The 16,957-nt window shown below is 39.9% G+C and overlaps 1 protein-coding gene across 1 annotated transcript in view; it reads right to left on the bottom strand.

Moving 5' to 3' along the window:
• Nucleotides 1-16,957, bottom strand: part of AUH (AU RNA binding methylglutaconyl-CoA hydratase) — a 159,515-nt gene that overhangs the window by 134,125 nt on the left and 8,433 nt on the right. Inside the window, exons 2-3 of the mRNA XM_018556669.1 lie at nucleotides 13,356-13,423; nucleotides 12,123-12,210 (exon numbers count right to left, since the gene is read on the bottom strand). Coding sequence (XP_018412171.1) covers nucleotides 12,123-12,210; nucleotides 13,356-13,423 — 156 coding nt within the window. The remainder of the gene's footprint in view (nucleotides 1-12,122; nucleotides 12,211-13,355; nucleotides 13,424-16,957) is intronic.

The following is a 16,957-nucleotide window of genomic DNA, read 5'->3' on the forward strand; positions in this document are numbered from 1 at the left end:
GCTTTTATCAAAGTCAGAGAAATTAGCAAAATTAAGCGGAGATGAGACAGTTAATTGTGAAAGTAGTGTATTTTCATCTTTAAATATAACAATCAGTAAAATCTATTACAAACATAAGTGGATCCCCTTTATCACCAATAGAAGATCGGTTTTCTTTCCAGGGTGCAGTGCCTAAGGAGTGCCTAGTTTTAAAAAAAAAGAGACTTTGGCCTTGGTGTATGACACTCTCAGGTCCTAACCCTCAGGTTTGCCACACTTGCAACATTGGACAAAGAGAAATAAAGTACAAATTTGTTGGACAAGAATTAAATCTGAACTGAAGCTGAGGTTTGCCAGGCAGAGATTTGGACGAGCTGCACCACAGGCAAGAAGTCAAGACAATTTTCAGACAGTTGAACAAAAAGTGCAGTTATTAGGCTAAGGTTGCAGTCAGGTAGTAATTCATAGAGTATTCTGAAACACGATTAACAAGAAGCTAACAGCTAATTATAATGGACACTTATGATGTGTTCTTACTAGCCTGAAATATGTGGATACAATATTATTCTGGGAAGTTCTTTCATAATTCTTTTTCTTTAGGCACCTATATTTTTTCTTATTTTCATAAAGCACTTTGCCATACAATCTCTTCTGTTTTCCTTGTCCTTTTCCTCCACTTTGTGTCCTATCATTGATCTGATGTATGAAAAATTTGCTAAAGTTAACTGTTTTAAGAAAAATCTTGACGCATACCTAAATGCACAGAATATTACTGGATATTGAGTTCTTATAAGTATATTAAGCACCAGAGATTGATGATCCAGGGAACATCTGATTGCCTTATGGGATCAGGAAGGAATTATTTTCCCATGTTGGAGCAAATGAACCATGCTTTATAGGGTTTTTTGTTGCCTTCCTCTGGATCAACAGGGGGTAGCTGCTGGTAAAGCGTTGTTTTAGGTTTTTCTTCTTTTTTGTTTTTTTGCCCTCTTATCTCTACAGGTTGAACTCGATGGACTTTTTTCAACCTGACTAACAATGTAACTATGTAAAAGGTAATATGTCTTACCCATAACAGCTTTCTAGATTAACGTTTAAAGCTAGAATTTAGAAATGACAGTGGGGACCTAACTGGTTGCTTTGGGCTGCAAAAGATTTTATTTTCAGGAAACTTTTCATATAGTAGGCACCATACTGATTCCTAATCCTAAATGCGTAACTTGTTTCATATACTAATTTTCGTATCGGTTCCTATAATTTTTCTTTCCTCCCGTTTTCAAGATTTATTCTTTACATTTCTGTTAGGAGCTTAAAGCTTTTTTCCCCACTTAGAAAGAGTATACATTATACTTTATATATTTAGCTTTTGTCAAATAGCACACAGGATTGCAGACATTCCTTCTAATACAGCAATTTTAAAACAAATGCATTTTTTGTTTTACACTACTTATCTGGTCCTGTTAAGTTACATAAAATATTTTGTCAAATCTTGTAATCCTCCATGGTTACAGAATTAATATGAACTAATATTAAATGTATGTAATAAATGATTCTGTAAACATTTAATTAAAAAAAAAGTTAAAAAACTGTTTAAACCAGAGTTCATAATTGATACAGCAAGAATCAGTTGAAATCCAGCCAGAGACAGTCATAGATAAAGTTTCCCCAAATGCCTAACCAATGATACTTATCAAAGAGACAAATATAACTCCATTGCAGTCTCATACCCATTTCTACAGTCAGTTCCCTATGGCCTTAAGAGGCACTTTAACAAGTCAGAAAATTTCTTACAACAACCGCAGCTGCCATTATATAAATAATTTAGGCATCCTTCATAAAGCTATGTTTATCACTGTTCTCTGCAGTACTCTTATTAACCTAGCGTTAAAATATATTTGGGTTTCAGCGCTATTTCAGTTCAACTAGCAGAATCAAATGACACATTTAAAAAAAAAAAAAAATTTCCTTGTCAAATTATGCTGTCATATGGTTAACTGACAAACTCATCAGAAATAATTTGAGAATGTTGCAGATGAAGCATGCTAATTTCTCCACATCAGATTCCTTGTCACAGAATGGCAACATTGGGCATCTGGCCTAATTAACCAGTCATATCATCTTGGTGGGTTAGAAAGCAGGCTTTAACATAAGGGCAATTTGTAATTACTTTGAGTTCTATTAAAAATGCTTAAAGGCAAAATTGCTTGAACAATAAAAACTGTATCTGACTATCCTAAATTAAAATCATAGGAAAATATCATAAAATTGGATCAAATTACAATTGTTTGTTTAGCATCTGCATATTAAAAAGTAGCCTAGAGAGAACCAAACAGAAAAAGGACTTGTAAGAATGTTAATCTCTACTATTAATTTATAATAGTGCAGCCTTACCTCTCAGATGTGCATGCTGTTATATAATTGTGTTCTCTCAATGTCAAATCAGAAATCCCGGCACAGTCTGAGACCCATGGATGCTGATCTTCCTTCTAGCTGAATGTAAAGCTCATAACAGACACGGGGGTTGATTTTCTAAAGGCACATAGGCTGTTCACTTTGCAAGGGAATTTGCACTTAGCAGGGAATGTTTCCCCTTAGCTTGGTGAATGTGGTGACATTTCCTTGCACATGATTGGGTATTCTTTGCAAAGGGAAATTACACAAAACAGTATTTTTCCCTTGATTGGCTGATGGAAGTCAGCAGAGATTCACCTCATTCACTAAACTAAGGGGAAACTTCCTCTGCAAAATGCAAATTCCCTTGCGTGAAAAGTGAACAGCCTATTTTAGTAAATCCCCGCCCCACAATGTCCTGACTACTGAAGAAGAGTAATTAACAAGGCTTTTAGGCTTCAATGATGTAATCCTGATAGCACCTATGATATGACAACTGGGCAGAGCACATAAAGGCTGTACAGTGTGGTTCTCAGCCTTACACTTCTGCTCTGGATTAGGAAAAGTTACACATGTAAATATTCAAAAATCAAGTATTCATTAAGATGTAAGGCTGCATCATAATAACAACTGAAAATTATAATTCTGCAACTCCACAGAAATATTTGAGATCCTGTTTTAGTAAGTGTTTTCATCTGTTGCCCTACTTTCACATGGTAGTTCATCTATCAACTACCTTCCCCCCCGTGTCAGCCAGCAATACGAGATCCACAAACATTCCAACAATTAAATAATACAGTGTTAATTTGGCTGAATATGCAAGCCAACAAAAGGCTTTAACGTTTTCATACAATCCAGGAAACAGCAGACAATAAAGCATACTAGGGAACAAGATCTATTACAGGAGTTTATATGCAACATAAAAAAAGCCGTTATTGTAATCTGAAGTCCTTTACAGGTTTGTGCAGCATCTGGTCCCACATCCCATCCATATGACCTCTCCCTGCAAGAACTTTGCTAATGCCAGCATGCCCCATTAGGTAGACGAATGCACTTTATGGGGGTGTTTTACTAAAGGCAAATAGGTTGTTCACTTTGCAAGGGAATTTGCAATTTGCATCAGAATTTTCCCTTAGTTTAGTGAATGTGGTCATCATTCACTTTGCAAAGAATACCCAATCCCGTGGAAGGAAAATTAAAAAAAAAACCAGTATATTTGCACATGATTTTGGCGATGAAAGTCAGCAGAACTTCACCTCATTCACAAAGATAAGGCAAACTTCCCCAACAAAGTGTAAATTCCCCTGCAAAGTGAACAGCCTATTTGCCTTTCTCAAACCAGCCATGTGTCCTAGTGAATGTGTCACTGGTAATAGAAGGAAGAGGAATACAAGATAAATCATCCAATGAAGACACTTGTTGGGTTAACAGCTGTCTAAGAAAGCATATCCCTCATTTTGGAGAAATATTTCCTGTTTCCTGTTGTGTTTACAGGACATAAAGTGAATGGAAATCCCTTCAATGTGACACAAACAGAAAAAAGTTATAAATAAACAGACCGGGGTTTTAACCCTTCCATACTCTATACAAAAATAACAAAATTGATTTAGATATAACTTAAGGTGTACAAAAAAAAAGGAGCTATATGAAAATAAAGGTTGTTCTACTGAAAATCCAGCAGCCCCCCAAAATCAGACTGGCTACAAAGCCATTTCAAAAATAAAGTTGTTAAGAAAATACTTCTGGGGCATGGTTTCCGTAACATACAATATGGTTGCTTAATTCAGTAGCTCCAGCACACGGAAACCTAAAATCAGCTCTTGCACCCATCCTCAGATCGTTATGCGGAAAAGTGGGAGACCTATCCCACAAAGTTACCCATGCAGTCAGGGACTCAACTCAGCAAACAGGTACTGGAGATTTTCCGGACTTAACACCACAAGGCCCTGGACCAACCACCATCTAACATGGCAACGTCCACCCCTCCACATGCCCTAAGTCCAGTGCCCTTTCGTCAGCAGTCTTGAGATGGCCCCTTGCTGGAGTACATCAAACAACTGCCTACGAGATCAGAGCTTACTTCTGTCACTAGTGATATAAAGGAAGCCCTGAGCGCGGTCGTTTTTTAGCCTAAAAAGGACATTCAGGATATAGGCCACAGGCTGCGGGACATAGAGCAAGTGGGCACTGAGAGGGATAGGGATAAGCTGGTTAGGATAACCTACACAATCATGGCATCGCGTACAGATGGCACTTTCCCTTCTGTCTCTCTGCCACATACAGAGCGTTAATCTGTGATCCCCGGAAGATATTATTGACTTCTGTCTCCAACTTGAAATGCCATCCATATTAATACCGGTCTGGTATGAAGATCTAAAGCCCTGTGCAACACTAGGGCCCAAGAGATGGTGACCACCTATTCCTTCTTCCACCCACCCTAGGAGGACGGACCTCTTACCTGCAAATCAAGATCCCTATGGCACAAAGAAGCAACACTCTGCACTGGATGACCATGAATCACAGTCTTGCCTGGGAGACTTGCGTGGCAATGAAGCGTGTCATACTCTACTGACGTACTCTGGGAGTTAAGCCAGGAGGCATATGCCATCCCACTTCCAGATATTCTTTGTTCAAGACCACTTACTGTTGCCCCTGATGCTCCAGCTGTCCCATCGGCTTCATGTACCACCAATCCCATCTACTCACTTTTTGTCTCTACCAGAGAGCATGGATCCCCCAAGATTTCTTCTGTCCTCCTAAATGGTCGTGGATCGACATGCATGGATCAGGTCTTCATCAATGGTGATCACCTTGGATGAGTATTTCACCGTTTCTGTTGCCCCTAGTTATTCTTGACCACAGTTACCCTATCGTTGCTTTTTTACATGTTCGCTTTGATTGAACTATGCCAATGCTCACCTCCCCCTGTTTCTTTGGGACATTGGACACTCGCAACAAAAAGTGTCAGTAAGCCAGGATAACTCCTCCCACTCCCATCATGCTTAAGTTTGAGGAATAGCAGTAGTAGGACCTGTGTCTCTTAATGAACTCCAAAAAAATGTCTTACATTAAGTTTGAGGAATAGCAGAAGTAGGACCTGTGTTTCTTAATGAACTCCCAAAAAAATTCTTACATTAAGTTAAAAATCCCATGTTCATAGTTAATAGTTCATTAAAAGATTCTGAGACGTGGGACATCCCAAAGCAATTTAACCAAGCACTGTGGGCAACACAGCAACAAATGCCAATAAGAGAACCAGCATTAAAAAAAACAGGGACCTTCCATCTGAAGCTTGCCTCAACTTGTCAGAAAGCTGGCCAATCAGGAAGCCGGGTGGCAAGTCATTACCCGCCCCCCAGCTTCCTGATTGGCCAGAAAGCCAGATCCATGCTTCCTCGTCACGACGGCTTCCGTGCTAATTGGGAAGCTGGGCGACGAGTCATTACACGCCACTCAGCTTCCTTTCGGTATCGGTGCATCCCTAGTATTTTAGTAAATGGCGTGTTAAAAAGCAAACAGTATATATTAATTAGCATATATACATTTGGAAGTCTCAGTAATAAGCTTCACAAATTAGTCCTGAATCGAAAATACAAATTTGCCACAGCCAACACTGGTTACAGTCTAATACTGCTCTAGATTGTGCAATTCCAACTTCATGCAGTGAGCTAGAGCCCCTATTTCAGCCCCCAAAGCATGTGTGGTATGTAGAAAAAGCAGTGGCACTTTGCCTCTTCTACCATTTTACTTCCAAATTCTGGTAGTCGGTATAAGGAGCACAAATAAAATCCTTCAGGATGGAAAGGTTCTGCTTCTATATGTAAGCCTTGTCCAGCAATATAAAAGTCCTCGGGATAACTGCAATGGCTAGGCTGTTAAATGGATTGACATAATGGCCAGGCTGTAAAAGAGCCACCGTGGAGTACCTTATAAAATGCCAATGACATCTTCATCATTTCACTGCTGTAGCAGCTCTTTTAAGAAGACACTAAAGGCAACCATTGGCATGATACTCTTGGTTGCAAATTGTTATCTGAAAATCACTTGTGTACAATCAAAAAAAAAAAAAATCACCTTGCCCTGTTAGAATTATGTAATATGCTAGAAAGATAAACAATGCTGATATAGTATGGTAGGCCTAGGAATACACTTGTAAAGAAAAATAAACTGCTGTAGGCATAAAGTACACACACCTGGGAGGTGTCTGCAAATCCTTTTAGCAACCTCCCAAACCTATCACAGCTGATTCTCAGGCTATTCTGGCAAAGCTTGAAATGTCCTGATAATGAAAAAACTTACCCATCACTTTCTGCCTCATGGACATTCCTAACGGTCATTAAGGCTGACCATCATAGTATTGGGCCAAAAGAAATGTGTGGGGACAGGGCTTAGCAGCAAGCCCTGACACTACTTAGAAGTGTCAGAGCTTTGCCTGTCAAAATAGCCTGAAGTTCAGTCATAACAGGAAAGGTTGCTGCAGATAGGTGTCGGTACCTCTACTTTTTTACCTGCAGCAATTTGTTGGTTTTCTTTACAAATTGTTATGTTTTTAATGTTCTCAATAGCATTGAATTACTTTTTTTTAACACAAAATGAAATCACCCATCTGACCTTACCCATAGTAAATATACCAAAGTTCTCCTGACATACCCATGTTTCCCTGCCCACATATTTCATATCTCTGTGTTCCCCTTTAATAATAGAGGAAGCAGAAGTCTGCCTGCAGAGGCTAATCCTACTAAATGATCCTGCCTGCTGCAGAATATGCTGACATGCTAAGGTTTCTAAAACTTTTGGGATTTACCAATCTGTCCTAGATCTCAGGATGATCAGTAAATCCTGCAATATGTATGAATTGCTATGCACACAACGAACTCCTCTATATTTCCCTCCCCTCTAAAGCATGCCCTGGTCACCCCAATACCCAAAAAACCATCAATGGATCCTACCGACCTCAACAATCTCAGACCAATCTCCTTACTCCCATTCACCTCCAAACTCATATAACGCCTTATCTACAGCCGCCTGAGCCGCCACCTTGCTGATAACAACCTCCTTGATCCCTTACAGTCCGGCTTTCGCCCCCTACACTCCACTGAAACCGCCCTCCTAAAACTCCCTAATGACTTATAAACAGCTAAGAACAATGGTCACTACTCCTTACTCTTAATATTAGACCTTTCTGCTGCTTTTGACACTGTTGACCACCTGCTCCTCCTCAAAAAACTCCACTTGCTTGGTCTACAATACTCTGCTCTCTCGTGATTCTCCTCCTACCTATCTAAGCACTCCTTTAGTGTGACCTACAAATTTAACTCCTCCCCTCCTCATCCTCTTGTAGGGGTCCCCCAAGGCTCTGTCCTTGGACCCCTTCTCTTCTCTATCTACACCTCCTCCCTTGGTCAGTTAATAACCTCACATGGCTTCCAATACCATCTTTATGCCGGTGACACTCAAATCTTCCTTTCTACTCAGCAACTCACCCCCTCAGTGTCCTTGCGTGTCCCTAATCTACTAACTGACATATCAGTCTGGATGTCGCAACACTTCTTAAAACTCAACCTTTCAAAAACAGAGCTCATGATATTTCCTCCTGCCCGTGCACCCTCCCCCAACGTTTCCCTTGAGGTTGTTAACACAACTAGAGCTGCAACAATTATTCGATTAAGTCGATTAAAATCGATTCCTCGGCTAAAATTCAAATTTCCAGCTCGCCGCTGCTTACGCCACGCCCACGTCGGTAAAGCCGCTCGCGCCTACGCTGGTATACCCGCACGCCGCTCACGCCTACGTCGGTTGAGCCGCTCGCGCCTACGCTGGTATACCCGCTCACGCGACGCCGCTTACGCCATGCCCACGCTGAGGACATGCGTCTGGCCCTCCCCCCCCGGCTCGCCGCTGCCCGCCGACAACACCGTCATTCAAGGTAAGTCGAGATCGGCCGGGAGCTTTTTAAATATTTCCTGTGTGTTGTTTTTTTTTTTTAAAGCAGCACACTGCAGAACATTAGCAGCTATAGAGGAACACCAAATCCCTGCAATAATACATTAAACAGCCTGTATAATGTATTATTGTTGGGATTTGTTGTTCCTCTATAGCTCCTGGTGTTCTGCAGTGTGCCGTTTTATTATACATTGGTTTTCTGCATTGTATTGTATTGTATTGTATTGTGCATGGTGTTCTGCATTGTATTGTATTGTGCATGGTGTTCTGCATTGTATAATACAGCGACACACTGCAGAACACCAGCAGCTATAGAGGAACACCAAATCCCAGCAATAATACATTAAACAGCCTGTATAATGTATTATTGCTGGGATTTGTTGTTCCTCTATAGCTGGTGGTATTCTCCATCGCGCTGTATAATATATTATTGCTGGGTTTTGTAGTTCCTCTATAACTGGTCAGTGGTAATCTGCATTGCGCAGTATAATCATTATACAGCGCAATGGAGAATACCACCAGCTATAGAGGACTATAAATCCCAGCAATAGTACATTATAGTATAATGTTGTACTATTGCTGGCATTTGTTGTATTCCTATATAGCTGCTGGTATTCTGCATGTCGCCGTATAATCATTATACAGCGCACTGCAGAATGCCACGAGCTATAGAGGACTACAAATCCCAGCAATAATACATTATATACAGCGCAATGCCGAATAACCCCAGCTACAGAGGACTACAAATCCCAGCAATAGTACATTATAGTATAATGTACTATTGCTACATTCCTCTATAGCTGCTGGTATTCTGCACTGCACCGCTGTATAATGTACTATATTGTACACCACACTCTTTTTTTTACTTCCACCACGCCAAGCTTGCTCTCGTGATGGACTACAATCTCAATAGAAACTAGTAGTCCATCACTGGAGCCTTTTTTTTTATATCCGATTAATCGAACTTAATAATCGGCTAACTAATCGATTATGAAAATAATCGGTAGCTGCAGCCCTAAACACAACTATCCAGCCCTCCCCACATGCCAAGGTGCTAGGTGTCATCCTTGACTTGGACCTCACCTTTCTTCCCCACATCCAATCACTATCCAAATCCTGCCACCTTCACCTTCGTAACATCTCCAAAATATGCCCCTTCCTCACCAATGAAACTGCAAAATTACTCATCCACTCACTTGTTATATCTCGTCTTGACTATTGCAACTCCCTCCTCATTAGCTTACCTCTACATAGGCTATCGTCCCTTCAGTCTATCATGAATGCAGCTGCTAGACTCATTCACCTAACCAACAGTGTCTGCAACCCCCCTCTGTCAATCCCTCCACTGGCTTCCATTTCCCACACTCCTCTGTCAATCCCTACACTGGCTTCCAATAGCCCAAAGGATAAAATTCATAATATTAACAATCACTTACAAAGCCATCCACAACTCTGCCCCCGGATATATCTCAAACCTGGTCTCAGAGTATCACCCTAACCGTCCCCTCCGCTCTTCAAAAGACCTCCTGCTTTCCAGCTCCCTCGTCAACTACTCCCATGCTCACCTCCAGGACTTCACTAGAGTCTCTCCCATCCTATGGAACTCTCTACCCCAACCTGTCTGGCTCCCACACGGACTGCCTTTAGGTAATCCCTTAAGACTCATCTCTTCAGGGAAGCCTATCCCACCTCAACCTAACCACTGAACTATGACTTTCTCAAAGAATTCATCCCCACACAGCTACCTCCTCATGTATCACTTGCCCCTCCCTTTTAGATTGTAAGCCCTCACGGGCAGTGCCCTCCTTACCATCTTGTCTTGATTTGTATTGCGATTGTAATGTCTTCCTTATATTGTAAAGCGCTGCACAAACTTTTGGCGCTATATATAAATCTTGTATAATAATAATAATATAAGTAGAATGGATACCTAGTGATATGCCAAGAAATAAGTATTGGGATGCATTATGTGACCTGGGGCAATAGGAGTTGTTTCACAACACCAGGAGAGCAGCTGGAGGAGCTTAGGTTTAGGAAGAGTAGTGGATTCCTGAATACCGTGTGTAGAGGCACTAATTTAGTTAACAATAGATACAAAGCACAAGAGAATGAATGGTTTGCCTTCCTTAATACATACCTGCACAAAACACTCCAGGGACTTCACTCCGTAAGATTACAGTCCTCACTTTGTTATTGCCCTTCAATGAATCAACTGTCTTCATCATCTGGAAAACATACATTCACAAGCTTGAGACAGTGATATGCCATTTGTCAAAACCATTCATTAAACAATTTTATTCACTAAGAGCATGTACTACTTATTTAAATTAGTATACTAAAATGTGCACATGTCAGAAACAGCTGGCCATGCAATATGTTGTTATACAAACTAACTGAAAAGCAATTTATTGCACAGGCAATTAGAAAGGGGTTTTTCAAGGCGTGTTTTTTCCATGCTGTTGCAGTATATTTCATATTTTCATATTAGGTTGGATGCATGAATCAGACAATAACATCACTAAAAACAGATCGATACTAGCAGAGGAATGTACACGTTGGAGATAGTGTCTTGACCCTGCCTATCATTCTATTACCATGTAAAATTTAATTTCATTCACAAATTATTCAGATTTATAAGTATCTTAAATTGGATAGTAGGTAGAGCTGCAACTAACGATTATTTTCATAACGATTAGTTAACCAATTTTTTGGGGGATTAATCGGAGATAAAAAAATTAAATGACATTTTATTTAAAATAAAATACAGAAATGGAGTGTTACAAATATAACATTTACTTCAGAATATAATTGCACAATTTGCAATTGCAAAGCACTGGAATGCACGGCATTGCGGTACCGTATGTTCCAGTGTGAGTGATCCCAATACGGGCGGGAGGAGTGTTTGAGTGCCATTGAAATTAATGGTAACACATTGCACCTCCTGCACCAGAATCTGTCAGGCTGAAACCGAAAATTACTTTTTTTCCCACCTGTTATAAAAAAAAATTTGTAATAATTGTGTGTACTATATTAGACATTTTAATTAGTTTCATGGATTTAAAATAATCTGAATTGAAAAACTCCAAGCCAATATAATAAATTAATCACACTTTTATTTAAAATACACCAAAATTGGAGAAAAAAATACCAATATACAAAAATATACGCACACACACTATGCACAAATCAAAAGACCTCCTGCTTTCCAGCTCCCTCGTCAACTACTCCCATGCTCACCTCCAGGACTTCACTAGAGTCTCTCCCATCCTATGGAACTCTCTACCCCAACCTGTCTGGCTCCCACACGGACTGCCTTTAGGTAATCCCTTAAGACTCATCTCTTCAGGGAAGCCTATCCCACCTCAACCTAACCACTGAACTATGACTTTCTCAAAGAATTCATCCCCACACAGATACCTCCTCATGTATCACTTGCCCCTCCCTTTTAGATTGTAAGCCCTCACGGGCAGTGCCCTCCTTACCATCTTGTCTTGATTTGTATTGCGATTGTAATGTCTTCCTTATATTGTAAAGCGCTGCACAAACTTTTGGCGCTATATATAAATCTTGTATAATAATAATAATATAAGTAGAATGGATACCTAGTGATATGCCAAGAAATAAGTATTGGGATGCATTATGTGACCTGGGGCAATAGGAGTTGTTTCACAACACCAGGAGAGCAGCTGGAGGAGCTTAGGTTTAGGAAGAGTAGTGGATTCCTGAATACCGTGTGTAGAGGCACTAATTTAGTTAACAATAGATACAAAGCACAAGAGAATGAATGGTTTGCCTTCCTTAATACATACCTGCACAAAACACTCCAGGGACTTCACTCCGTAAGATTACAGTCCTCACTTTGTTATTGCCCTTCAATGAATCAACTGTCTTCATCATCTGGAAAACATACATTCACAAGCTTGAGACAGTGATATGCCATTTGTCAAAACCATTCATTAAACAATTTTATTCACTAAGAGCATGTACTACTTATTTAAATTAGTATACTAAAATGTGCACATGTCAGAAACAGCTGGCCATGCAATATGTTGTTATACAAACTAACTGAAAAGCAATTTATTGCACAGGCAATTAGAAAGGGGTTTTTCAAGGCGTGTTTTTTCCATGCTGTTGCAGTATATTTCATATTTTCATATTAGGTTGGATGCATGAATCAGACAATAACATCACTAAAAACAGATCGATACTAGCAGAGGAATGTACACGTTGGAGATAGTGTCTTGACCCTGCCTATCATTCTATTACCATGTAAAATTTAATTTCATTCACAAATTATTCAGATTTATAAGTATCTTAAATTGGATAGTAGGTAGAGCTGCAACTAACGATTATTTTCATAACGATTAGTTAACCAATTTTTTGGGGGATTAATCGGAGATAAAAAAATTAAATGACATTTTATTTAAAATAAAATACAGAAATGGAGTGTTACAAATATAACATTTACTTCAGAATATAATTGCACAATTTGCAATTGCAAAGCACTGGAATGCACGGCATTGCGGTACCGTATGTTCCAGTGTGAGTGATCCCAATACGGGCGGGAGGAGTGTTTGAGTGCCATTGAAATTAATGGTAACACATTGCACCTCCTGCACCAGAATCTGTCAGGCTGAAACCGAAAATTACTTTTTTTCCCACCTGTTATAAAAAAAAATTTGTAATAATTGTGTGTACTATATTAGACATTTTAATTAGTTTCATGGATTTAAAATAATCTGAATTGAAAAACTCCAAGCCAATATAATAAATTAATCACACTTTTATTTAAAATACACCAAAATTGGAGAAAAAAATACCAATATACAAAAATATACGCACACACACTATGCACAAGAGAAGCACTGACAGTATCTCCTAATCACTGCTATGCTGATGTTTATTGAATGTGTTCCTGCATTGTGTAACCCTTGGTAATGTTCTTCACAGCCCGATTATGAAACAGTTGTACCTGCAAATACTTTTGAGTATTAGCATTTTCTAACGTACAGAAAGAAACAAATAATATAATTGTAACTTACCGATTTGACCAAACCTTTACTGATAGCATTTTTTGCCTGTGGACGATTGATTCCAAGTACCACAATTCCTGGTAGAAAGATAACAAACATTCAGATGGGCTTTAACATAAGTAACCTTCATCATTTATTGGTGAATCCCTAATATGTACAGTATATAACAGAAGTTAGTAATTTATTTCAGGAAAGGAAGCAGACTGAGACGATAAGACACATACTGTCAATAACACCCTAAACCCAGCTACCCAAGCTGGTTGCTTAGTGGTAATACTAGATTCTGTTCACTCACTTGAATTACAAAAATCACAGATCAACTTCCGCCTAGCATTAGCTCTTCCTTCAGGCAACTGAAACACAAATGCATGCTGGCATTATATCATAGCTTCACAACATTAAGACTTTCCTCTGTGGCCCACCAATAAAAAGTCTGGCGCCATTCCAATCTATTTTAAGTTCTACTGAACTCACCTACCTCACTTCTTGTGCCTCTTCACTGTAAGTCTCTGCAACGGTTGCCAATTACTCAAAACCATTTCAAGCAATTTCTCCAACCTGGCTTTACTACACATTTGCACCCTAATTTCCAGATACTGCTAAAAGCACAACTTACTCTCTGCACTTATTCCTCTGCTTCATAACCTCTTCATGCTAGACACATAATTGTAACAACATTATACAGATAGTGTATACATAGGTGTGAAGGAAAGGGATGATTCAATGAGACAACACTGTTTTTAATTAGGGCTGTTACTAATTAACATTTTCGTGTTCGATTAATTTAGATTAATTATAACGCACATACCGTTCCAACTACATTGGCCTATACACATACTGCACAGCAATGAAGTAATAAAATGAACTAGGATCACACTAATCCAGCACGTTATTAAAAGGAGAACAATGGGGTTAGGGCTTTTCCCCATAGTTTTCCTTAGGGTAACGGGAGGACACAAACTAGCGTCCTCCCGTCACCCTAAGCTCAGTATACTGGGACGCCGCAGCTGAAGCGGATCCCGACAATTATGTCTGAATCCGCCCAGCTGCGTGAGTGTCAGCTGGCTCTGCCTATCCAGAGGCAGAGCCATCTGTACCCGCCCCCTCCCCCGTCCGATCCGCCAGTCAGCGTTGGCGGAGCGGAGCGGGGAGAGGGGAATCCAGTCCTTCCCCCGTCACGGCAGAGAGTTGTAACAGGATCGAGAGGTGAGCGAACGCCGAGAGGTGAGTATTTTCATTAGCGATCAAAAAAATGTAATCGATCAAAAAGATTAACGATTAATCGAGAAATTAATCGTTAATTTCCGCAGCCCTATTTTTAATGGAGCCATATTTTATTAGTTTATGTGCTTTATGGTTTTAATATATTTGTATACTGAATAAAAGACAGACAATGAGAGGAATTTATCAAAACTTAAAAAGAGAACTATGGGGTTAGGGCTTTTCCCCATAGTTCTGCTTAGGGTAATGGGAGGAAACAAACTAGCGTCCTCCCGTCACCCTAAGCTCAGTATACCGCGAGCTACAGCTCGCGGTATACTGAGACGCCGCAGCTGAAGCGGAACACAACAATTATGTCTGGATCCGCCCAGCTGCGTGAGTGACAGCTTGCTCTGCCTATCTAGAGGCAGAGCCAGCTGAGACAAAATCTGGAGCAGCTGTGCATGGTAACCATACAGCTTCTCTCGTCAGTTTGTTAAAATGAAAGAGAGAAGTTGATTAGTTGCCATGGACAGCTGCTTCAGATTTTGTCTGCTCCAGTTTTGATAAATTCCCCTCACAATGAAATACAACACTGAAACTTAGTAGTCCAAGTAGGTGCCTAAAAAGTCCACTATCTGTATAATCTTGTTACAATTATTTTCAAATTGGATGTGGCACCCCCAGATGTTCTTTCAACTCGAATAAAAAATCTTCAACATGCTCTACACATAAATAAGGACAACACCAGCAGCATTATAAGGAGGGCTGCAACCAACTAATCGGGCTATTGCAATTTGAAATGGCCAATAGCAGGCTTGCTATTGCACCCACCAATGTTATTACATTCAACTGCCGTCTGCAGAATCTAAGTACTGCAAGTCTCCATTCACACCTAGGCGTATTGTTGCAGCTGATTCAGCATGACAAAACGCTCCACCCAAAGAATCCCATTCATTTCTATGGCCCCCGTTTACACCTGTGAGTTTTGTCGCAAGCAGAAATACACCTGTTGCTCAAAATAGCACATGAGCTACTTTGGGGCAAATTTCAGCGGGTTTTGTCCCTTATACGTTTTGAAAACCCGCGCTGCACGTTTTTGCATTTATTTTTAGGTCAAGCTTCTTGGGGTCTACCTACTTCTTCTAGTTCCAAGCAGTACTGTAGAAAAAGAATACAGACTACCTTTTTGCAGGTCTACCTACTTGTTCCAGTTCCAAGTAGCACTCTAGAAAAAGAATACAGGCTACCTTTTTTCCGGTCTACCTACTTCTGGAAGCAATGCATGATGGGATATGTAGCCTTGAGAAATCGAGATTGTATCACATCAAGCAGCAGGAAAAGAGATGCAAAGCACACTGGGAGTCCAGGGAGTTGATGAAAGTGAAAGGCAGACAGAAGGCAGCACTCACTACATAAAAGGATTTTTTTTCAAGTAAGCTTTGATTGCATTATAAAAAAACACTATATTATGTATCCCTATGACAATGCTGATGTTATAACAGGTTATACTATATGCTGGGACTTAACAACTCCTTCAAAGTGCTTTTTACAGCATGCAAGGTCTAGTGGCAATCATGGCAAACCTTTTCTAAGTTTGTGAAACCCTGTAGTCCTAAATAACTTCATGCACCAAATGGGTCTACTTTCTAAATGTATGACCTATCCTATAAAGAATTCACACACTGTGCTAAACTGCTGTGCTAAACTGCTGTGCTATGTGCATGCTGTACAGCTCTTTTATGTATCAGAGTCAGAACAGAATGAGTTTGGACAAAGCAAAGCTAAATGCTGTTATATATCTGAGTATTTCAATATATGTTATAAATAGCAATGTTCCTTAAAAATAATCAGGTTGCTACGGTAACACTGCTTTTTTTTTAATCAAATTCCTTCCAGAGCGACAGCAATAACCATAACACATTGTAACACCTTTGACATTACCTACGCCAGGGTACAGCTCGGCAGAACAGAACATTTAAGCAGGGATTACTACAAGTACTCACAGTGACTCACTACTCTATCGGGGTCCTTGAAAAAACATGAAACACAAACATCTATGAATGTTTCGATATGAGAATTCGAAGTCTCAATTCAAAAACAAGTCTGACTCAAGCCTGGGAATTTTGATTGAATAAATACAAGTCAACAATTCCCACGACATAGATTATATGCATAACTCTAGAAGCTTAAAGGACAAGAACACCTATAGTCAAATGTACAGTAGTCTACACTCCCTAGCCCTTCTACCTCCTCCCCTCCCATTCACTACTTGCCACCATCACATCTGCTGCTTTTTTGCTGTATACAGTCTCTGAGTTAGAATATTCTTCACCACTTACCACACTTGCATAATGCATCCTCATAGATTTCAATAGGGCCTTTCTCCCAGTGTTTATTGTCTCTTGGTA

Source organism: Nanorana parkeri, unplaced genomic scaffold, assembly GCF_000935625.1.
Source record: "Nanorana parkeri isolate BGI_ZX_2015 unplaced genomic scaffold, ASM93562v1 scaffold246, whole genome shotgun sequence".
Classification (NCBI taxonomy): domain Eukaryota; kingdom Metazoa; phylum Chordata; class Amphibia; order Anura; family Dicroglossidae; genus Nanorana; species Nanorana parkeri.